A 25,562-nucleotide genomic window follows, 5' to 3' on the forward strand; every position below is an offset into this window, starting at 1 on the left:
TGTTTTCAGGTTAAACTTTGGGAAAGCATCGTAGCCTCTCCTGTTTTTAGCTTTTCAACTTTAACATCTTCCAGCTCCATTTTGTCGCTTTTTGTAACTGCAGGGTGAGTCGAGAGCAACTCTTTTGGAGTGTGTGACTGATGGGAGCGGAGCTGCGTGTGTGCAATTAGCTGCACTTGTGACAGTCTTCTGAACTTCTGTACCTTAGTTTATTTTGCTCCTCAACAGGTTAAACTTCCTACTGCTGTATTTAGGTTATAAGTAGATTAACAAAACTTTATATTGTTCATTCTCGTTTAGGTTTCTCTGCGCTGCAGGTTTAATAAAAGCACCACAGAACCCTGAGCCTGTAAGAAAATAACTTGAATGAATCTAAACTGCACAGCAGTCTTGTGGCGACTGTTTAGTTTGGTGGCCGTTCAAGGAATTCCTGAGACTAGCTAGAAAAGACGTTGGCTATTTTTGTTTTGTGTCACTTGTCATTTCTTTACCCCTTAGTAAAACAGCCAGAGACGCAGCTTTACATATGCATCCTGTATGTCTGTGCATATTTGGCTCATCAAAGCGTCCAGAATATTTTCCCAGTCGTCAAATCAAAACTGGATGAGTTTCTACGCTATGCAGCAAACTTTCAGTCCAAGCATCCATTCTCAGTTGGAGATAGGATAATCTAAGACGTGTGTGAGACTGAGGACTCTATGGTTTCTTCCAACTGTTCTTTGGACTTTGCTCCTGTGTACAGCCGTTCCCAGAGGTTATAACTGGAATCTGGTGAAGCCACTCTGCCAACTCGAGTTTTAACAGTCCTGAGCACTTTATGTTTAACCAGCCCTGTGTTTCCTCTGTTCTTACTGGTCTGAAGCTTTTCTTGTCATATAAACTTTTGAAATTGCCCTCATTTAGCGTGCAGGACTCAGACCTTCACTCATTTGAACACCAACTCACAGATCAGAAGGCAGTTTAGAATTATAACGTACTGACAATGTTCCCAAGGGAAGCTGGACCTGGCGTTTACCAGATGACCTGGCCACAGCTGCTTTTAAAAGAGACGGAGACAATTGGGCTCTGCAATCCTGTTTGCATTTATGAGGGTTTTTTTATGTTTAGTTTTTTTGTGTGTGTTGTTTCAGAAACTGACGGTCTGACAGATCCTTTTCTAACTAGCTTAACAAGTTTGTTGAATGAATTTGTTGAATGTTTCATTAAATAAACTTTCTAAGCGAGTTAGAAGAAGATCCGTCAGACCGTCAGCTTCTGAAACAACACACAAAAAAACAACTCATTGTGCTTGGATTCTTTAGTGAACAAGTCCTTAAAATGTATTTTCTCCTTTTATATTTCTTCTATTTTAACCTTTTTGTCACACTTGAGTTTTATCAAAGGTAACCTGAGTAAGCACAAAAAAAAGTTTTCACATGATTTCAATTATTAAAAGAATTAATTTATTCAACCATCCTTGCCATTTGTGGTAAAATAAACCTAAAATCTACAACAACACGCAATAAGGCTTTTCCATCGCAGTGGAGAGATTTTGGTCCAAATGATTTCATCTAGCCAAACTGTTGGCTTTTAAGTCGTTTTGGACTAGGCCACTGTAAAACCTTTGTTTTATATGTACTGTAGGTGATGTGCTTTCGATTGTTGTCTGGCTGAAGACAGTTTCCTTCAGCATTTTCTTGTGGAGAGCAGAATTCACAGTTGTATCAATTTCAGGTCACAGACCATGACTCTGCCACCACCATGTCTGACCATCAGTAGCTGCATTTCCATTATGTACGCAAAACGTTGCTCCATTAGCTTTAATGTTGAAAAGGAAACCTCACAATAGCGGCATTTCAATTAAATAAGAAACAGAATTAAAATCACATGTGAATAAGTTTGTTCCTTTATCCAACATGTTCATCCTACTGGGGGCAGCTGGTGCCCATCTGCATTGGTCAGCAGGCGAGATGCGGGGTCACCCTGGACAGGTCTTCAGTCTACCTTATAATTATATAGTTACATCCTGTATATCTGTAGTGTTATCTCTTTTGTTTTACTGTCTTTCTTTTCCACCACCAATAGCTTTTAAAGTTCCAGTCCCTGATGATTACTCATCAGGAGTAGCTGGTGGATGAACAGTGTTGTCTTTGTGTCTTCTTGTGTGCAGCAGTTGGCAGGATCTGGATAAAGCTCCAGGCCTCATCGACCCCACCTGAGCAACATGCCAGGATCATCTCTGGTGGATAAAGTTGGTTAAGAGCTCTCCGGCTGTTAAACCGGCTCTTAAAATCCAACTGGCTGCGCTCGTTACAATTACTACATTCCACTTGATCTTGGCTCTGGCGCAGCCTGTTTCACAAGAGTCTAATTTGTCCAGTTTGTGTGTGTTCCACCTCATTACAGCCGTTGATTGTATGTTGATATTAACGGTAAAGACGTCCTGAAAGCAGCACGCCGTTTTCTGAGCCTGAAAATCGTTGACCTCTTTGACAGTCCCCCCACTTACAGTTCACTGGTTGCCAAACTGCATTAGAACACGCTTGACCTTTACCCTCCGATTGATTTCTGATCACTCCTGACGATTGGCATCATTGTAAGAAACCCTGAAAAATGTAACAATGCGATCGATCGTCCTGATTGCTGTTATTAGCTTTGGTGTTTTACCTCCTCTAGAACGTCTGTTGCAACTATTTACATTTGATGATTAGTGAAACTGTTTCCATTTGTTAGATAAAAAGGATAGAGAGAATTTTTGTTTTACTCATAAAAAACATAATCATTTTTGTTTTCTTCCGTCCTGCTTCGATCGCCTGCGTTTCTTCCAGGAGCAAAGTTGTTCTTTTGGGTTTAACTCCCTTCACTTTGTGGTGAAGTGAAGTTAGTGAGAATCCAGGTCATTAAAGTGATTTTAAGTTCAGTTCAATTTAATACAGTTTATAAATGTAATACCATTTCACACCAAATGCCATCGCAAGGCACTTTACAAAAAAAAAAAAAAGAAACAAAGAAATGGTTTAAATTTAATCACATATTTTCCAGTTAATCCTCAATCTGTGCAGTGAGTTCCGTTTATTATTAAATTAGTTTAAAAAGTTCATGTCTAAAGAAATCTAGCAGATTGGCCTCCTTCTTCTGGACCAGCAGGGGGCGCCCCGTGTAGACAATAACTTTCATTGTGTGTTGGGTTTACAGCAGTCCCTCATTCTGAGAATACATGTTGCGACAGCAGAGAACAAAACTCCCCTTCATGTCAATGTCAGCTTTATTTATAAAGCACTTTAAAACAACTATTAGCTGCACCAAAGTGCTGCGCAGCATTAATAAAACCACCAATAAGGACACGCCGGAATAAAACAATAAATTAAACAGACAGGACAGGTAGATTACAATGTCAGGCCTTACATGCCAAAGAATAAAAATAAGTTTTAAGGAATGTTTTGAAGTGTTCCAGACTATGGCCAGGTCTGACACTGAAGGGTGAGTTGTATAAATTAAGAGCAGTGACAGAAAATGCCTGGTTTATCTTGCTTTTAAAGCTGCAGTGTTTAACTTTTATAAAATTATTTTTCTTAAATACTGCAGCTTTAAGATAGGTTTTACTGATGTATCTGTGAGATTGGGGTCAGTGTTCATACAGAAAGCCTTTTTTGTTTGTGGCTTGAGAAGTTACTAAAACATTCCACAGGTCATCGCCCTGTAGATAATCGGCAGTTCTCCCTGCAAACATGAACCAATAACTGCTTCAACAGACTGTCAACAACAGGCAGATAAACTCCAATAATGTGTTTTAGAAAAAGTCAAACTTCGAGAGTAAACATGTAATGACGGCTGTAAGCCACAAGAGGCCAGTGTTGGATTACATCACACTGTTTTTCCTCTCTTTTAGTAATCTTGTATTTGTATTGTATTTTTATAACGTGTATTTTTTTAATCACATGTGTATGTGTAAGTTTTATGGATGCCACTTGCATCTGGAATTTCCCAGAATATGAACAAAGTATTATTTCATTTGATCTGATCTGATCTCTGCTGAATCCCATGTTCACCTGTTTCATGGGATAAAGTTTGATTTTTCACATCCTACAGTAATGAAACACATTTAAACACTTCCTCAAGTGTCTCGACTTTGAATGCTGGTGAGAACTTCCAGCCTACTTTGGGGAGAATTTTCCATCTACTAGAAGAACAAAAGTAAAACCTTCTAGAGGAAAAAAAAAATGTAAACGTTCTTGGAAATGTGCTGAGCATAAATCCATCACTACACAAAATCCTGTATGCAGGTTTTGTGCAATTCTTTTCAAATATAACAATTAATTGAACAAAAATACATAGACAGGCTTGAAAACGTATTCATACTCCCTTTACTTCTTCCTGTTTTGTCATGTTGTGCTTCAAACCTCAATGTGATTTATTAGGTTCATATCTGACGCACCAAAGTAAAACGATGAATAATTGTATCGTTGAGGGAAAATGTAAAAGGATTTTCTCGTTTTTATGTTCTGTCTCCCTGAAGCAATGCTCTGTAGAACCCCCTCTTTTACTGTAATTACAGCTTTAAAGGGGCAGTATTTTGTTTTGCACACACAAAGAGCCATTATATAGCACAATCAAGTAATTATGTTACTTTTGGTTGTTATAAAAATGCTGTATAGTGTTGTGTGTGATACACAATAGTTAAATACAACAATATTTAAGCAGATAACTGGAAGCAGTGCATGGCAATGTTTATTTTAATCAAAGGATATCTCCTTCTCTGAACAGGAACAGCTCACATCTCTTGTGCACAGCAAGAGCGCCCACCAGTGGTGAGTTGCTATATTTCTTTATCTTCAAATTTGTTATCAAACAGCCTCCACCACACACCAAAAGTCTCTCAGAATCTGAAATCTAGAGGTTCATTAATTTCTGTGTCTGGAACACCACATATACGTCATACTTGTCTTAAAAGAAATTTGACTTCATAATTTAACGCATTGAAATTGGGCCTCTGTCTCTTTAAGAAACACTCTGTCTTCAGGGAGTCATCATATGGCTCCCCTCTTAACCCTTAAACAACATTCTGATGAGTTCTGCAGATTTTCAGTTCCATCAGGTGTTTGCCAAACACTGCTGACGAGTCTGAAGGAGCTGAATGAGGGAGCCACAGGGGTAGGGCGGCTCTGTGAGGCAGGACGTTGGAAAAGAGGAGGAGCTTTGTCTTTGAAGGTGGATCTCGGTCTCCCCAGACGTTTTGCACAGCTAAATGGTTGCCACGGGAGATTAAAGGATTTTTCAAATATGCATGAAAGAATCAGAGCAACACTCCAGGTATGTTTTTGATGAGGGAATAACATTATAACATGATGTAAAGCTAAAACCAAAATCTTTTTAAAGGCGCTACACTTTTCCTTTTATTATTAGGAAAAAATAATTTTCATTTTACTTCACCATTATATGCAACATAGCAACGGTCTACATGGAATTCCAATAAATTGCTTTGAAGTTTGTGGTTGTAATTTGACAAAATGAGTTGTTTTGCAATAAACACACAAAGAACATTCAGTGGCACACTGATTCAGTTGCTTAACTCTTTATTATAGGTCAACACACAAAAGCACATTGTTTCAATTCAAGTATACTGTTAGTATACACATAATGCAGCTGTTCACCATGTACTGAACCCTCAGAAAACAGAGGACCAGTTAGATAGCACCATGACAAAAAAAGTACAAATAAACTAAATTCACATACCTTAAAATACAAAGAACAACAAACAAGTAAGAAAATTAAGTAAAAAAAAAAAAAAAGCCAAAAAACGGAATCTGTGCCATCACCGGTTAGAAAGAAGTTCTTCCCCAAACCTGTGCTGCTGCTGGAGGAACATATGGATGGTTATGAGACTCACAAAGAATGTTCCACAGGTTTCATACTGGCCTGATAGTCATGCCAGTTTGTTGCAGGTCTATACTGAATCCAAGGTATGCACTATGTTAGTTCCACTCATTGCTTGATTAATACAAGTGCTCTCATATTTGCTCCTTTTGTGAGCCAACAAAGTCATTTAGGAATTTGATAGGAAGCCCATCTGGATTTGTCAATGTGAAGCTTACTCCAGGCGTGTTCCAAGTTAGAAAAAACAGCTTTACTTCTCCCTGAATCTGGAATTCCAACTTCAAAAGTGCCAGAACAACCAAGACCTTAATATCCAATATAGTTGACAGATTTATAAAACAGTAGAAGCTTTAGAAATAAACTGTTCCATCAGAAGGGAAAATTAACTTCTGATTTCTTCCATCTGTTCCCAGATGGTTCCATGTTGTTGGTGCAGTTTCACACTGCAAAACCAACCAAACAATTTGAGCAACTTGTTCCCCTCCTCGCCTGTGGTGGCGCTGCACCAAAACCGCTGAAGTAAATATGAAAACCTACTTTGTCTTTGATAAAAGACCACCAGCCATTTCTCTAATTTGTCTAATTTGTTTGTTTTAGTTGAATTTACCCAAAATGCCCTGCGCTGTAGTCCACTTCCTGCATTTGGAGTGGTCTACGAACTGCTTGGCATTCACATATGCATTTTACCGCACCAGAGTTCACCTCAACCGAACTGAGAGGTAGGTTTGGTTCTCACCAGTTCAATTAAAGCGGACCAAACAGGGCTGGTGTGAAGGCACCCAAAAAGCTAATTTGAAATCATTTTGGTTTGATTGCTGCAGTAAAAACAAATGGGAACATAGAATAGAACTGCATTGTTACCAGCTTGTATTGCTTTGAATCATAACTACTGACAAATCCAAATGGTTTCTGACTTGGTACTCTGACTTGTGAGTCAAATCTAATTCAGAAACATGGAGAACGTCGTTTCTTGGTCTGCAAAGGTAAAACAAATGACACGTTTAACTTGTTTCCACTAAGTTTAGCTTTAGTCCAGTCACTGAAGCTAGCTGACATCCCTGAGCTCTAACATGCTCTGTGGTCAGGCCTTTTTCTGAACCTTCTATCAAAGTTTTTAAAGAATGATCTGTGACTGAAACATGCTTGTCTTACATTCGGTCACAATCTGCTTCGAAGAGAATTTATAATAATTGATGAACTTATGATTTATCACTGTGTCTTTGAAGTACTTGCCCCTTAAGGATCATTGAACATGGATGTTTCAGAGAAGCACAAACAACAACAGTTTGTTTTTTTGACAAAACATTGATGGAAGGGAATCGGGGACCTCAGGTCTTACACCTCTTGCACATTTATACCAATGGAAAGGCAAGATTTTCCAATGCAACAATACATGTATATATCAGTATTTGGTTCTTAACTGAAGTGTTTACACGGGTTAACCAGGAGGTGGCAGTGTATGAATGACACACTAGCTTATATGCAAGTTTGGCATCAACAACCACTCACATTACAGCTGAATTATACAATGAAATTTCACTTTTTGAAAAAATAACAATACTTCTAACACACTTTTCTAACAAACCCACCCCCGACCCCTCACCCCCACTGGATTATTCAGCAACTCTTCGAAAAATGGGTATAGGGTAATTTACTAAGTCTGCCAAGGAGAAGATAAAGCAAATACTGCCAATATTTCAGAGTCGGTCCTTATGTCCTGTTAGAATATGGCAGTTCAAGCATCACTTAGGAGTAGTGATAAATAGACTTCTTGTTTTCTGAAGACTGGATGTCAAACATTAAAAGTTGATCAAATTAGAAAAAAAAAATAAAAAGTAGTTCTCCACTGACGTTAATCTTCCAGGTCTGTGGGGACAAAACTACAGAAACAACATCCACCAGGTTCTGCAGTTGAGTGCTTAAAGTGCTGCACTGCCATGGAGAGATGTTTAAATGATCACAGTAAGTGAAATAGTCTCTCTGTCACAGACCCAAACAAAGCTTCACCAGTCCCGTGATCATCACAGAGAGTGATGGACAGAAGAGGTCAACACATACTATGTGCTGGGAGGTAAGAGGAGGGTAGAGGAAGAAAGGTGAGGAGAAGAAGTGATGATTCATTCAGGGACAGGAAGTAGAATCCAGCCCAGATGGAATGGGTAGTGGTTGGTGGGACTCTTCCCACCGGAGGTGACCGCCTCTCGACTCCACTCTGTTGTTGTTTTTACCTGTGGGTCACCTGGTTGTTTAGGAGGCCTGGGTACATCATCTCTGTCTCAGAGCTCAGTGAGCCATCTAGAGGCAGAGCAGCAGAAATAGAATTTACCAAATACTGCATAACAAATTATAACAAAAAGTTACAAAGTAAATTGATTATAAGGTGTTAGTAGCAAATAGGTTTAGCAAAGTCTTCAGCTTGAAGTGAAGAATGTTGCTCTGAAATAGTTGATTCTAAGAAATATGAAATCTATAGCAAATTAAAATAAGCTAATTGTCTCATTAGCTTATTTTAGATGCACGTAACAGTAAAAATGAAAATTTGAGCAAAACTGATAAATGCTATTGCAGGTGAATTCTACATATGACTAAAAGGTAATGAATCTGAATCATAACTAAATGAATGTAAAAATATCTGACTATAGGTACGGACTTTGTACTTTTTAAAAAATAACACTCAAGTCCTGGTTAAAGCAAAACTATGACACATAAAAGTGTGTAGAGTGACTGGAAGAGATTTTTTTTTTTTATAGTTGACACAAACAAAGAAAAAGGTGACCCAAATATGGAGGTCCATGTGCTGTAAAGTGCTGTACTTCCATGAAGAGATGCTTAAATAAAGTTCCTTCAAATACTTGGAGGATTATTTGATCACGGTAGGTGATGAAATTCCATGTGGGATTCCACAACGCTCCATATTTGGGTCACTCTCTTTGAATGTCTCATTAAATGCAGAAAAGACTAAAGTGATTGTTTTGGTGAAAAAACAACAAGCCCCCCAAAGACAGTAAAAGCTGCAGCCACTCTTCAAAATCATAGCAGGGTCTCACCATTATGGCAGCTGTACATCCACACACGATGACCGTCATATCGACATTTGCATTTGGTGATGTTATTGGTGTAGTCTGATTCTGGCACTTCGTAATTAGGGTTAATTACAATCTGTTAAAGGACGGACAAGAATGAAACCAAAGTTGAGGCTGCAGAGAGAAGACATCGCAAAAACACAACTGATAAAAAGAAGAAACAAAAACACAAATCACCTGAAAAATGTAATCCCCAGGTTTGACGTCAGTGATGTCGACCCACTGGCAGTCAATGTCGTGCCTATAGGTATCCCAGCAGCCTACAGTAATGCCCTGCTCTCCAAAGTTAGCACATTCATACTTCTTTTCGATACCTACAAAGATAAAGTAAGATAACTTCACTGCAAACGCCTTGGAGAAAATGATATATTCGCACAAGGTGATCCACAGTATATTACCACTAGAGGGCGACATAAGAAGGAATGATCATTTGTATCTTCACTTCATGGACATATTCAAGACAACCAGATATTCTCCCCTTTGGGGAAAAGCATACTATATGACTTGAATAACAGTAAATGTAATATCTGAGAAGTTTGTTGCAAAAAAACACAGGTAAACAAATAAATGCATTCTGTAGGTTTTTGGTGCCTGGACATCATAGCAGACAAGCTAAGCAATTATATGATGTTGCTTTGCAGAACAATTGGTTTAGTCTTAGACTTATTTATACTGAACTAAGACAGTAAGACTTTGGGAAAACATCTACTTACAATATTAAATTGTATAACCTCTAATTCAATATCATTGTGCGGGTGATGTCATTTAACCCATATTTTCCTCACTTCCTTTTCAGTTTTCATACTCTCTGTTAGCTTTTACACATAGCTCTCTAAATATATAAAAACTGAAGGCATCAAGGCCACTGAAGTGGCAGGCAGAGTGGAAATGAATGACTTGAGTGAGAAAAATATTGTCATATTGTATCTAGGCAACATCAGGCATTGACTCCATTTTAGACCATACTGTCTTGTTTTGACCAATAGGGGGCACATCCTGATGTAGGAGAAGGATGAGTCTCCTGTAGTAGAAATATTAGCAGTAGTTCTGCCTGGAGTCAACAGGTTGACCCAGCCCACAAGTTCTTCCCCCTAGTGGCAGAGCTGTCACAGCACATCTTTGGTACGTCTTTTCCATTCAGTTATTTTTGAGCACACTTAAAAAACCCAGCATGTTTACCCAAAGTGCTGTACAGTAAGCACAGATTACCCAGGACAATAATAATAATAACAACATTAAAACATTAAGATCAGAACAAAATTAGCTAAACAAACTATGAAAAGACCTTTTATACTCACTTGAGGCAACATCTAAGTTAAAATGAAGACTATTTGAGATGACATTTTGAAAATGTGTTTTGTTGTTATTACATCATCATTAAAAACAGCAGCAGTGAGATTCCAACCTTCATCACATTCTGAGTCCTCCAGGCAGAAACTTGCTTTGTGTCCCTCTGCCACTTTGGTTCCATTTAGGCTGAACAGGTCATATGTTGTGAACACCTCCATGCTGTGATAATGCCTACACACACACGCACACATACAGTATGTCTTTCAATCTTCACAAGGACTTTGCATTAACTTCCATTCTTTTTTCATTACTTTTTACAGCCTAACCTGACTTTTATCATAAACCTGACCATTACCAGTACACAGCACACCTTAATATTAAATCTAACCCACAACCCAAAAACAACACTTCTTCTTATGAGGTGTGGACTTTGGGCCCCAAAAGAAGCATACAGTCCCCACAAGGTAATATATTTTAAATGGTCCTTACAATATATCAAATACAAGAACACACCCGCACAAGTGCGCGCGCGCACACACACACACACACACACACACACACACACACACACACACACAAAAAAAAAAGCCTAAATGTCTCTTGCTTCATCTTTAATATATATTCTTTTAGTAATTTACTGTTGTGATAATCATCCTCATCATAAAAAACTAGTCTGCATGGCACATCAGTCATAGCACCACAAACCTAAATACTGATCTTGAAAAAATTTAAAGAATTCAAGAAAACTGAGAATTCAAAAATTCTAGTGGCTTCTTCAGGATGCCACTTACTTAAAAAATATGTACTCTATATCACTAAGCTGCACTTAATAACTGCATTTAATCATATTTTCAACATTTCTGATATATATCGATGCTCTAATAAAGCTATCATTGAAGAAAATAGCAAAAATCACATCGCTGATGATGCTGTCAGTTTTGTTTAGCTGAAATCTATCGTGACAACGATGGATCAAAATTTTTATTATGATAAGACATTTTTCACAGTAGATGATAAACACCACAATAAATGCCCACCCCAGCGTGCTTTGTTTCTAGAAAAATTTCCATCCTGACAGACCTGTGACAGTCGTGCCACACCCACAGGTGCTTGGCAGCTTTGGGCTTGAAGTCAGACTGGCCGTTGTTGTGGATCTGAGAGGAGAAGCGCAGCAGGCGGCGGTACGCGTTGGCCGGCGTCTGGTCAGAGTTGGAGGCCAGGCAGTTCTCCTCGTACGCACACTGCAGCATGAACATGAGCCGGTCCTCCATGTAGGTGGTCTGCTCCACCACCTGAGGGTTCAGCACCAGGTCGGGAGCCGCTAAAGGTGGGAAGGAAAAAAAAAATGAAGAAGAAAAGACGGAGACCAAAGATATTTAGAAACACAGAGAGATGACTGCATGCAAAGTAAACAAGTGTTTTCTGTTCCAAACAACAGATTCCAAGAAAGAACAAGAGGTTTCTCTCTGACAAAGGTTCTTTAACAGTTGAACACAGATTTGGTAAACTTTGTGTAAAAGGGGAAGGAAATTTACTTTTATGACTGAAAACTAAAGTTTGCAGTCAGTTTACAGCTCTTTGCAAAACTATTCCTCCCCCTTAAACTACTATGCGGTTGAAACACAGTGTATGCTTCAAATGTTGACAGCGGGTTTTAACACATAGAAACAGATGAAACCGACTGGACTTTGGGCTTTTCCAAGCCAAGGAAAGCTTTTGCTCCATGCCAGAGGAGACTGTAGAATAAATCAAGTTTTTATTGGCCCAAAAGAAAACAGAAACTTCTGAGAACCACATATGATTATTACAGAAGCTGAAAAGCAGACATCATCTGTAATGATGGTTTTTATGTTCAAAATACTGTATTTTATTGGAAACTTTTGCAATGTTTTGAGAATCTTTAAGAGTCATTCTTGCTGTTCATTTTAATTGTCTTTTAATAAATAATAGCTATCCAAATCTATTACGTATAATAACCATTACTGACTCAATATTTTGGGTTATTCAAAGGCATGTATGAATATCAATGTTCAAGTGTTGATATAGAAACTCAGCTGGATTCAGACCTGAGCTTTGACTGGGCCATTCCAGCACAAAAATTTCTTATCACTTTAGTACAAGAAAATATCACGATAAAATTCTAAGTCCATATCACCCACTTTATTCTGTCACATAAAATACACGTTCAAATTCACAGTATTGTGAACACTTTGCCAAAACAAAGTGAAATACAATTTATGACACATTTTTAATATTATGCTTGATGCTGAGCAGAAGTGAGGCTCTTGATTAGCCTTCACCAGAGTCTTACTTTCAGAGCAGGAGACTCCGGCGGAGTTGCGTCCCCCTCCTCTGGGGCAGCTGAGGTGGGGTCCGTGGTGTAGACAGTGGGACAGAGACATCTCAGTTCCGGAGCAGCGAACGCCGCTCATCACCACACCGTCAGCACTGACCTCACCCGGCCAATACCACGTCTCCTGTGGACGCACAAACATTCAGAGGCAAAATTATTTTCTAAAGTCCAGAAAAAAACAACAACAAACAAAAAGAGGTTTCATGAGTAGAATTGACACAATAGACCTCTTCAATTACAGCATATTGTAATTTTTTTTTGAAATCCTTACATACAGTATGTTCCACATCACTGTGATGGAACTAAAAATAAAAATTTTAAACTCAAATGTTTAAAGGGGCAGTATTATTTATTTTTCAGGCACACTGTGCTATAAAATGGTGCTATCAAGTAACTACGTTACCTTCAGTTGTGATAAAATGCTATGTATCAGATATGACTTACAAGAAATTTGAGTTTGTAATTTAACGGCTTGAAATTGGCAGACTCTTTAAAAAAGCTCCTGCTCTTTCTGAAACTCCGCCTTCAGGAAGTCATCACAACATGGCTCCTATATTAACCCTTTAACAATGTTTTTGCCAGCGTTGCTCTGAGAAGCAGCTCCTAAAATGAACTCAGCAGGTGTTTACTAATTGCTGCTGGCTAGTCTGAAGGAGCTCTAAGGAGGAGTTTCACCTTCAAATGCGGCACTGGGTTCCATCCAGGTGTTTTACAAAGCTGAATGGTTGCCATGGGAGATTTCTCTGACATGCATGAAAGAGTCAAGACAACACTCCAGGTATGTTTTTGAAGAGGAAATAAACCTTATAACATGTTATAAAGCTCAAAATCATGTTAAAAATGATTTTGCCACTTTAAAGACAAACAGGAATTTCAGTGACTTTCAGTACAGAATTCTTTTTGGAATTTTATAAGCTGAACTTTGAACGATTTTTCTTCACTCAGATTTTTTTATATCTGAAAAGTCACATTTGTAAATTTTCAGTCACTTGAAAAAGGTAATTAAAGCAGCGAAGACTCACCTCCGCTCCAAACACAGTAACGTTTGTGTTTCTTATGTCCGAAAGCAACATGTACAAATTCTTGTACTAGGAAATCTCAGTAGGATTTCCTATTAGGTCAAATACATTTCCGTATGAAAGTTTTCACACACAAAAAATGATGTTCCCAGTTAAAGAGTTGTAATAACAGAAGCGCTGTAAGTACATCTGTCCTGTTTCTGCTGCCAGGCCTGGTAAGGCTTGTCTGGAGGTGTCCTGTGATCAGGCAGCTCTACATTCCACAGCTCTGCAGACACTTTTAAACGCTGTTGGAGCTAACCACCACGTTTCCGACTGTAAACGATATTATGAGCCACTCACTTCATGCCAGAAGCCTGAATTTTGTTTTAGTGCTAACTCTTGTCAGCCTTGCCAAAAACAAACATGTCACTGACACTGAAATTTAACTGTCAACATGATGATTTAATTAAGATGGAGGATGTTACAGTGGTGTGAAAACGTGTTCGCCCCTCTACCCATTTTCCTTTTACTTTGTATGTTTTTCACATTTAAGTGTTTCAGAACATCAAAATAATTTAGCTATTAGTCAAAGACCACCAGTGGCGAAGACAAAGGTTGTCCAAGCAACTGCAGATAAAACTGCACTTAACCATGACAGACGCCAAAAAAGCTCTAGCTATGTAGCAAGGTTATGTTAGCAGCTATTATTAGCCTCAACCGCCTTGAGTCACAAAACGCAGTGAAGACTTCTGCTCATAATTAAGACGTTTGCCTGACAGAAAAGTCCTGTGAGAAAAAAAAGCACTATGCACACAACACAAGATGTTAACATACAAGATGAAATAGTCCTGCCACGAGAAAGTTTAAGGCTCATAGTTAACGTATTTAAAACCTTTGAATGCCTTAATTGTAGAATAATGACCACACACCCTCATGAAACAGGATGTCAGATCCATGCGAGTTGACTTGAAGTTTCCTCTTTCTAAGAACAAATGCAAACTTGTTCTGCTACAGGGACAAGTACCTGGAAGGCACTGCTGGCAAAGCCCAGGCCCAGCTGTCTGCACACCACCATGGCCTCCATGGTTCCCCAGCCCTCACTGCACACTGTGCCCCACACCAAAGAGCCGTTCCTCTCCATCAGCACCTCCACACGGCCTTCAAAGGGGTTACGGCCTCCTCTCAGACGCAACTGTGGGTTAAAAATTAGAAGGAAAAAAAAAAAAAAAACGCAGCTTAGTGCAACATCACTGAAAAATATTAAGAACTTCAACATTCCCACAGTACCAGTCAGAAAAGCCATCAGAGAATCATTCTGTGATAAGAAAAAAAAAAAAAAAAACTAAATTCTTAGGCTTAGTGATTCAGAATACGTCTCATGCTGCTCGGCAAGCAGATCCTCATCAAAAACAGCTGTTAAAGACAAACTAGTAAATCCCTAATTACATCTGGTTTCCTTGTTAGAGGTTCAGATTTGTACCAAAATGGAGGAGAGACTGACCCTCTGCTCGAAGCCCATAGCTGGGACGTTACATCGGACGGCTGCATCTTCTTCATGGCTGCAGCCCAGGGCCTCCTTATTGAAGGGACACTCGGTTATGGACTTCTCAAATCCAGAGCACTTCACTTCATTCATGTGCACCGGCCCCATCCCTGAAGGGCGCACAAGTACGCAGGAGGTGATCAGTTTTTCAAACTTATTCGTTTGTGATTCAGATAGTGAAGACTTTATCAACGAGTTAGTTTTATGTATTCATAGATATAACTCAACATGGTTCCCCTAAACTCTATTGGATATTCAGATAACACTGATTGCTGCAGGCTTGTGGAAATTCATTCTCATGTTCAGACTAGAGATTGAGCAGCTTGTTGATTTCAGAATGAGAGTTTCCAGCCCAGACAAATGGGCATTTTAATGTGAAAAAAAGTTTTACTTTATTGTTAGATGGCTCTATATCCTTTCTGATAAAATATTAATATTTTGTTTCCCAAAGAATGTTGTTTGAATTGTAGCCCTCTGACTCATAAATTAATCTAAGCCTTAAGCTTAAAACTAAACCAATCTAAGATAAAATAAGCTACATTAAACTATACTAAACTAAGCTAAGCTAGGTCAAGATATGGGCAAGTTAAGTTAGAACTATATGGAATAATTTAAGCTAACACATGCCATAATTAAGCTATTCAAACTATGTTTAATGTTAAGTTATGTTCCCAAACATGAATTAGGTTTGTTGACAATAATACAAACCACCAGTACAACACAACAAATGTCCAATATTACAAGTATTTTCTCAAAATAAAAAAGAAATAAAAATCACTTTTTCAGTTAAATTCAATTCTAGTTAAATTTCAAAACATGTAAAGGATAAAAATAATGTCTGTCAGTCAAACCTCCCTCACAGCAGAGCAGAACAGGACAGTGGTTGAGTTTTAGTCATTTGCAGAGGTAGATCAGATCAGCTTCACATGCAAGTATCGGCCAATCACAGGTCTCTCAAAATTAAGGAAACCGGAGCCAATAAACCAGTCGGCCAATAAACCGCTGCATCCCTAATCATTTTCACAGCTATACAGACTAGAAAACTGCTAAGGAATTTAATCCACATTAGATCTGAGAGGTCATGACCCTAAGAAAATCTGCATAGTTAACAATAAAAAGGACAGAATCAGTTTGTGAAATTTTACCAAGACGTGGTTTTACTCGACAGGGAAAGTGACGGCATGTCGGAAATTATAGACAGAGAGTTGTTCCAGCAGTAAAAACTGTCATTCTCAGCTATCTATTATGGGTTAGCTTCAGGTCTGCTTTCTAATTCGCATGGCTGTTTGGCTGCTTTCCCCTCCTCTGTACATGTTGGCCACATGTTTCTGTAGGCCATAATCACTGGTGAATCTGAATGTGCATCAAACAGCAGTAGGGATGAAAGAGCCATACGACAAAACATTTAGAAATAGATCAATGAAAGTAAAACAGACCCTCCAGAGACGGTATGGACGATGCGTACCTTGTCCAAGTTGTCCTCCAGACAGTGCTTCCTTTGCTGAGCCGAAGCCCAGCTCCCGACACACCACAGTGGCCGAAAGCAGGTTCCAGTGATCATCACATATGGTGCCCCACTCTCCATTCTTCATGACCTCCACTCTCCCCTCCCCCACAATGGCTCCACCGCGGAGGCGAACCAACGGCTGCTGAAAACGACAAACACACAGCGTCCAGAGGAGCCTCTGTTTAAGCAGCAACTAAATTTTAAAGTTCAAACCACATATTTTGATTATTCTAATGAGGATCTCGATTATTAAAATTTCTCGAAGTCTTGATAACTTATGTTTTACTATTTAGCTCACTGATGATTATTTGTGCTGCGCAACGATCTCATTGCCATTGTTTTCTTATTTAGAAAAGATCTGAAATTATTATTTTTCATAAGCATCTTCTCCTTCATATACGGAGTCCGCCTGGTGACATGGGAGAAAAAAAATGTGGTCATGACTTAATAACATTTGCACACCATTTGCTATAATTAATTAGTTCCACAAAGCAAATGAGTCTTTTCGTGCAAGATTTTTACTTTCACTCTGATAGCAACCAACCGTTGAAACTGCAGGCGTGAAACACTGGACTGAAAGTTAGTTAACGATGGAAGTGGTTTGGGAAGAGGGAAACCACAAAGTCCAGCTTTCGTTTTCAGAGATCTTCAGCAATCATTTTGAGTCAAGTTGTTATAGAAACCATAATTGTCTGGCTGCGTGTTAATTTACGTGTGTGGGGTCGGTTGGACCCCATTTCTAGACACAAGGGTTATGTCACATTTGTTCAATTAGATGAGGAGATTTTAAAAAACTCCCAGTGTGACAGGAGAGGACGTTTTAGAGGAGGAAAAGTTACATTTTCTACATAACAATTACAGCCTGTTACAAATAAAAGGTCTGCAAAGATCATGGCAGTCACAGAGACTGATCTTAAATCAAATTAACTCACATCAGAACCAGGGATGGGACTTAAACAGGCTAACAAAGAAGGCTGGTTCTGATCTGTTTCTGTTCGGGAAACGACTGTGGAACCTTTGGAGACAATGGAGCAAAATATGACTTTTACATAAACTCAAGAAAATTATAGACAACTTTTAGCTTCCTCTTGTTTTACAAATAAGGAAATACTATTTACATTGGTCATTTTTCTTTTAGAAAAGAAAATAACTTGATTAATATCATAAATCCGACCTGGTAGGAAAAATTGGCGATGTATATTTTTAAGCCATATTGCCTGGCCCAGCAGACTGTAAATAGACTGAAGCATTAATGCAGCCAGTAGCCTGTCTGTCACAGTAACTAACGGTCCCAACAATTATTAGAATAAATGATAATATTGCTGTTTTGAGAACATTTTCAAGTAATCTACTGACTACAAAAGTAAAGTATAATGGTGTATACGTTAATATACACCATCATGGCATAAACATGGATGTTTGCTCTCTCAAACACCATAATACTTTAATTTTGTAGAGAGCACCTCACATCAGAACTGGAAAGTAAAACACAACAACCGAAAACATGAAATGAAATGGAAATACAAAAACAGACAAGGATGAAGACATAAGAAAATAGCCTATTATATCTCTGTAAATAAAATTAATCTTCAAAAAAAAAAAAAATCATCAAGATGGAAATTATGAAGCTCATTTTAATTTATCATGCAATTAATTGATTAATTCCTTACTGGATAGGCTTAGCAGCCAGTATGTTACAGTGATATCATGTAAGCTAACTGTGAGCAGCAGAAGCTCCCTTGTTGCCCATCTGCAGGGCAGACAGAAGAAAAATGCATTAGAACAAAAACAGCCTTCTTTTGTAAACGTAGCACAACAAACCCGGTTGGGGCCAAAAGCTTCGTGTCAGTGAAGACCGCTGTGCTGCGGACATCGGGAGGTTCAGAGCCTCTCCCAGCTCAGCACCCAGCTGTGCAACGTGACATGAAGCATGAACACAGCACCAGTGAGGTCACCCAGACAGAAATTCATGTCGGCGCCGCTCGTGGAAAAAGTATTAAGACGTACGATGTTCATGATAGCTGCGGGAATATCCTTCCTTCTTCTCGGTGGAGAGGTCAGAGGTCAGAGCAGTTGAGTGAAAAAAAAAAATCTCACTCAGATGTAAATGCTGAATCAGTAAGATCGCTTAGATAAATGGATGCTTTTACACTGACACAGACCTGAACGTTCAACAGACACCGGGACCTTCCCTCCTTCCCTTCCTCTCCTTTGGTTTCAGGTTTTCCACCAGATGTTAAACCAGCAGGGCGGCAGTCATTTTCTCCCACTAATAAACATCCACATGACCACACTGGTGGGTGATGCAAGGCAAGCCTGGCTCACATGTGGCCGAGGTTGATTCAGGACCTGCATGGAGGCCTTCGCCATGCCCTCTCTGTCTACCGTTCTGTCACGTTTTCAGTTCGGATTGATAGAAAACGTGACTGTTCCACTGGGCTGAATCAGCAGGGTTTCATGCTGAGGATTTTTTGAAGGTAAATACATGAGGAAAAGGCGAAATAACTGTCCAACATTAACTTAGAATAAAGGTATTGACAAAAATATCAGCTTTTTTTTTTTTTTTTAGAGGTATTACTACCGACTCAGAACCATAACCAGGCAGTTCCAGGTGTTTGATCATGAGCAGTGTGATGAAACATCTATGTCACGAGACAATACACACATAGGCTAATGAGACCATATGAGGTTAGCAGGAATCATAGAGCAAAGGTCTCACAAATAAAGTTGTCAGGGATCATAAAAGTTAAATGGTGTAGAACAACCCAGTCCAGGTTTGACTGGTCTACATACTGAGGTTCCTCTGTGTGTCTAATCTAATGTCAAAGAATCTTACAAGGACATTTGTGGAGACAGAGGCTTTGCTGTGACTCTGGAATAAACCTGCACTCTAATATTAAATCAGTGCAAACTCTGGAGCTTTTAAATCGCTTCTGAAGACTCGCTTTTATGATCTGGCTACATGTTGTCGGCAAATGATTTTTTTTGTGGTGTAACTTTGTTGGTCGAACTGTTTGATGTTCGTTTTTTTTTTTTATTCCTGTACTGACAGCCTGTGCTGTCGGAAATGTGTTTCATATTAAAATTTGACCTTGACAACTTGATTTTTGTTTTTTAAAAATAGAAGAAAGATTTCAAAAGTGTCTAATTTTGCTTAAATGATCCAGTCCAGCCCGATCAGTCCAAGTAATTTACATTTTCATCTAGAAGGGATCAAATGTGATCCTGGCTGCTTAAGAAATCGTTGAGAGTTCAGAGGAAGTTCTGATTGTTAACAGCTAATGTTTTTTCACACATCACATCACATCATCATTTCTTTTTTCTACCAACAGAGCTGCCATAAATATGGAGAAGGAGTCTTCTGTGCTTTTGTGACTACATGATGCAGATTAGCATGCTAACGTTTGTTTTAGCCAACACCGTCAACCAAAGCAGAAATAAGTCTTGCTACACAACTAATCTCAAAATTAGGGCTGTTGCGATTCCTTGAGGTAATTCGAATACTCCAATTATTAAAATTCCCCAAGGCAAATTATCTGCCGCGAAGCTTTGTTAAATTATGTTTAACAAAGTGGGTAAAGCAAATTACTTTACCCACTTTACTGTAATACCCCTAAAGAGCTGAAGACTTTATAACGCTGAGGCGTAGCCATGGTTACCTCTTGTCTGAAGGCCTTCCTATACCCTGTCATGGGCGCCGGGGCGAAGGCTCTGCCAGGAATGCAGCTCACCACCACAGGCATCCCTCCAGCGCACGTCTCATTGGACTTCATGGCTAGTATCTGACCCAGCTTGCAGTTGGAGAGGTGGGCCTCGGTGCCAGTGCAGTTGACAGAGAAGTCCCAGTATGTTGGCTTCCTTCTGCGAGCGAACATCCTGGACAGACAGAGGAGCAAAACAAATTCAAGCTGAATTTTGAGAACATAAATCAAAAGATCGTATGATATGGAAAAGCAAGTGCTCTGGTCAGATGAATCCAGAGCACCCTATAACAAGAGATTTTTCCCCATGTTATAAGTGAATTAATTTGCCTATGAAAGTAAACATACATACAAATTTTGTTTAGCATATTTCAGCAGCAAGGCATTTCAAAGTGCTTTACATCATAACAAGCACAAAAACACAAAGTCATGCAACATAGAATCAACAATCAAAACATTACATTAAGTCAAGTGCCATCGTTAAATTCATAATTGACTACGTTTCAAATACAACTCTAAACAGTAATAATTTAATATCAATATTAAGGAATTGTTGACCTAAAACAAGCTCCTATTTCTTGCTGAAAAGTTATTTATGAGTTAATTTTGTCTTATTTCAAGTGTACTAAGCTCTTTGCACAAGAAACTAGACCAGAATTACTTGGTAAAATATTCTTGTTTTCGCTGTGTATTAAATTATCAAGTCACACAATATAAATGGGGCAAGTTTCAGGATTATTCAGAATTATTAGCATATCACATAACAAGCAACATGATTCCACTGTTGTGGTAATCTTCTACTCTGTGATTATGAATAATCCTCTGTTATGTATTTAATGATCCTCTTCTGTCTTCCTGTCTCATCTCTAATGATTACAATAAATTCTACCCATAAAACGCGCTTTACATTTACAGAAATCTTAAAATACTACAATCAATAAAACCATCTCTGTGGTGCAGATACAAAAAGCTGAGCAGGTCAGGACAGGCACTGATGGTTTTTCATTTGGGAGCTGGCAAGAAGCAGCTAGCTGCCGACTGGAAGCTCTCCAGAGCTGGTGTTCAAAGCAGCCGGCTTCGGACCGGCTCCGCTGTCTGTTCACAAGCTGCTCGTTCTGTTCTGTCCATATGGAGCCCAGCTCTCCTTCCTTTCATTTCCCTCACTCGATTCCTGGCCCCAGTCTTTCTTCATGGAGTTTGCATGTTCTCCCTGTGCATGCGTGGGTTTCCTCCGGGTACTCCGGTTTCCTCCCACAGTTCAAAAACATGACTATCAGGTTAATTGGCCTCTCCAAATTGCCCGTAGGTGTGTGTGTGTGTGTATGGTTGTTTGTCTCTGTGTTGCCCTGCGACAGACTGGCGACCTGTCCAGGGTGACCCCGTCTCTCGCCCGGAACGTTAGCTGGAGATAGGCACCAGTACCTCCCGACCCCACTAAGGGACAAGGGTGTAAAGAAAATGAATGAATGAATGAATGAATGAATGAATGAATGAATGAATGAATGAATGGATGGATGGATGGATGGATGGATGGATGGATGGATGGATGGATGGATGGATGGATGGATGGATGGATGGATGGAGATGGCCTCACATCAAGCTCTGTGGTGCAGAGCTGTGACTCTGTGGCTCTAGAATTCTTTGGTAAATAGAAGGAAATCACCAGTGGCTGCAAAATAACTTGAATTTGTGAACTCCACCACTACGCCGAGTTGCTGGATGTTAGAGACAAAAACTATTGGTCTCATCTGTCTACAAGTAAAGGTTGGCAGATCGATCCACAATATCGGGATATTAATACCAACACGGTATCAGCATTGGATCTATGATGGTGTGGTGAAATCAATATTTAGTTCTAGATTCCCTCATGAAATTTTACTTTATTTTTGTGTTATAGTTTCTCAACCTTACTTCAAATAAGAATTTGTTTAAATTTGTTTTCAAATTATAGTTTTTTTTTGTTTACTTCGAAAAACTGCACATAAATCATATTATTCACATATTTATAAATGTCAAATTCTGTCCTACCACAAAACCACCTAAAGGTCAGAAGTTTGATGATATGTCGAACTTAAATAAAAAGTATCGGCATCAGTATCAGTATCGGCGATGAGGACTCTGTATTTACTTGTTATCAGATCAGTATTGCACTCCTCTGACTAAAAGATTGCTCCATTTCTCTGAGAATTGCACTGTCTGATCTGAAATTAGCACAACAGCTAACTGTCATTCTTAGTCTTAGAGCAGGAAGAAAAAACATCCACATTTGCACTCTGAAAACAAGCAACCAGCCTCAAACCAATACAGAAAACATTCAGAACAGCTTCAGATAGAAACAAGAACATAATCTGTGAGTCTATAGTTGGTTATGATTAAAAACATGTAAGAAGATTTACACGTTTCTTAAAACATGTAAATTGGTTTTGATAAACTTTTTAAATGTTTTAAGACTCATTAGAGGATGCCACACACAAGAACCCCCATTTAGCTTATCTACTTCAAATAACATTTTTCATCTTTATTAATTGATTGTAAAAAAAAAAAAATGTTTAAACAAATTGAAAGTGAACATTTTCCTGTTTCCAAAACCTTAAAAATCTACTGTATGGATGCAACACAGCTAAGACTTGTGAAAGTCAGGATTGTGAAACTGCTGCCGTTCCTGGCTCTGTTCTCATAATGGCAGACTGTGGAAGCACATCGTATGTTTCACGAGGCTGATGCACGAGCAGCCTGACACGTAGACGGAAAGTTGGGGAGCATCTGTTCTCTGCTGCGGTTACCTAAAGCAGGAGACTTCCAGCGTGAGCAGACAGAAAATGTACGGTTATCTAGAGTCCTGGAGGTTTTAATGGAGGGCCGTGTTTAATTTGTGGCTAGTAGGATGGAGAGCTTCCTTACGTAAGCAGGATTTATGATCCATCAGTGGTTTCTCAGGCATTACATGAGCTGAGTGTGATGCACTGATGCCAGACAGCCAGGAGTCAGGCACGGGTTACAGCGTCTGATGTCACACACACCTGTGCTACTCTGGATACATATTTAAAAATCACTCCAGCATGGCTTACACATTGACAAAAAAAAAAAAAAATGTAGTGTTTGAACCTCTCGTGGTCTCTGTGTAGCACTAGCACCAGGTTCCTCCTAAATTGGCCCAGAAAATAGAAAACATACCAAAGGTTCTTATTGTCGGTGATGGGACAGTCAGTGGAATACAACACAAAGAGGACGAAGACACACTGCTTCCCCCGTGTCTGATGTTAATGATCACCCAACGTTTGAGAATCTAATCAATCCAAGTAATTTTTTTCAATGACTTTAGTGAAATCTTGTGTGTTTTACATATTGACGACTGTTTCATAATTGTGGGAGATTTTAAAATCAGACAGAGAGGCAAAGAAGCTGTGAGATACTTCAAAACTTTGGTTTCACACAACATGTGAAACAGGCAACATGCAGTCAGGGACACTCTGAGCTTTATTACCAATAAGGGTGTAAATACTTCCAAGGTCTTTAATTGAGGTTGATCATTTTTCTGTTATCTTTGAAAGTACAACTTCTGTTGACTAAAACATTTTCTTAAGGACAGCACTGTAGAAACTTTCAGTCTAATCCACTCTTGCCTAGAGGCAAGAGTGGATTAGGATCAACTCATCAGGATACATCCTGATGAGTTGATAGATCGTTTTCAATCTAAAATTCCACTCAACCTCTCTTAGCCCAGCTAATAAAGGATTAGATAGCATCAACTCACTTTTTGGTTACCTAGCAACAACTTGTTGTGTAACATGCACAGCAGCAGTTTGATGTTGCTCCCAACATGCTGACAGTTGAGCAGTGTCTGGTCTGGCTGTACGCCCAAACGGTTCATCAAACTCACTAATATCCATTTAGATTGTGGGAAATGAAGGAATTTCTCATGAGACATTTCAGCAGTCAGAACGTTGGACTCTGAAATCTCAACCATCCACGTACAGAGCACTTCATCATCAAGTCCAGTACGAATGATATGCCCCGCAGAAAATGGCTAAGTTTCACCAACTCACCCATGAAGTTTTAGAAGAAATTATAAATCAATTAAGCTCCTCCTCCTGTGACATTTATATCATACACTCATCTTTTCTCAAGAACGCTCTGTCTGTTATTACATCTAACCTGGTTCACACAGAAAACCCATCAGCAATTTGTTGTTTTTGCAACTCTTTAAGGCGATTCTGAAGAAGATCAACAGTCAACATGGTTGAAGACATTCCTCCAGTAAACCTCTCCCTTCCATGAAGATGACTCTCACTGAGTTACACCAAAAGTTGAACATTATGGTCTCAAACACACTGCGCCAATTAACACGTTGAATTTCTGTGCAAGCGTTTCATTGCCCCACCAAAACAACACACTCATGCTTACTTGTAGACTCTGGCATTAAACTTCCTCTCCCCTGGGAAGCCAAACATGCCACAGATGACTCTGCTGTTAAACTCGTTCCACTCTGCGTTACAGATCTGCTTCCATTTGCCGCCATCTTTCACCTCTACGTAGCCCTCGGTCACAGGGATTCGCTTACGGTAGGAGGACAGGATGGCTCGAATGCGCACATCCTCCACATGAATGTCAAGGTTCTGTGGAAGAACATTGAGAGAAATATGTCAGGCAGAGCGCTTTCAACACGGCCCTTCAAATAATGAGAACAGGTGAAGAACAGACTGCAGCGCACACACACCTCTGGTTTTTACCTAATGGAGCTCTCTTTTGTCAGATTGGACTGAAAGACTTTCCTGGACTTTAGATTAGGTGAAAACGAACTTTAAATCATTGTGGTTTTCAAACGTAAAGATTTTTTTAAGTAGACTGTTTATAGCATTTGTCTAGAGACTGCACTTCCTGTGTTACATAAGATGGAACCAGCGACCCCCTAACCTTACACCCCCATGTCTGCGACCCCTGACGTCTGTGTGCTGCCAGTAAATCTTTTCCAGATGGCAAAAAAACATTTTCACAACAAATTAGCTTGTTAACGTTAAACACTGTGGCAAGGTTTAAAGAGGTATAAATGTGCTTCAATGTCCCACCAGTAAATCTGCAAATGGAATTATGCTTCTACACACACGTTTTTTATGATTCCCACCCCCTCTGAACCATTTCTATCTACTTTGTCAATGACTGCAGAGTTGAAGAACATGGCCTGAGCAGTGATTGTACAACTTAGACATAACATTGAATTTAGCTTTGTGTTG

At 39.2% G+C, this 25,562-nt stretch overlaps 1 protein-coding gene across 1 annotated transcript; it reads right to left on the reverse strand.

Annotated features, from left to right (window-relative positions):
• Nucleotides 1-5,535: 5,535 nt before the first annotated feature.
• Nucleotides 5,536-24,871, reverse strand: LOC106955432 (lysyl oxidase homolog 2B-like). The gene is made up of 11 exons (XM_015045601.1): nt 24,736-24,871; nt 20,290-20,506; nt 16,589-16,769; nt 15,082-15,233; nt 14,605-14,772; nt 12,538-12,703; nt 11,307-11,547; nt 10,342-10,457; nt 9,114-9,250; nt 8,901-9,012; nt 5,536-8,148 (listed from the first exon to the last, which is right to left on the reverse strand). Exons 1-11 carry the CDS (start codon nt 24,780-24,782, stop codon nt 8,078-8,080), a joined length of 1,608 nt encoding a protein of 535 aa, XP_014901087.1. The 5' UTR covers nt 24,783-24,871; the 3' UTR covers nt 5,536-8,077.
• Nucleotides 24,872-25,562: the final 691 nt, after the last annotated feature.

The sequence above is a fragment of the Poecilia latipinna genome, unplaced genomic scaffold (genome assembly GCF_001443285.1).
Source record: "Poecilia latipinna isolate Pla-1442-1.1 unplaced genomic scaffold, P_latipinna-1.0 Scaffold734, whole genome shotgun sequence".
Lineage (NCBI taxonomy): Eukaryota > Metazoa > Chordata > Actinopteri > Cyprinodontiformes > Poeciliidae > Poecilia > Poecilia latipinna.

Excerpts from the sequence above, each read along its gene's own strand:
- LOC106955432 (XM_015045601.1), bottom strand. The coding sequence starts at position 24,782 with ATGTTTGGCTTCCCAGGGGAGAGGAAGTTTAATGCCAGAGTCTACAA. Across the intron at positions 10,458-11,306 it reads GTGTGGCACGACTGTCACAG|GCATTATCACAGCATGGAGG; the intron begins GTCTGTCAGGAT and ends GTGTGTGTGTAG. Across the intron at positions 8,149-8,900 it reads GATGTACAGCTGCCATAATG|ATGGCTCACTGAGCTCTGAG; the intron begins GTGAGACCCTGC and ends CTCTGCCTCTAG.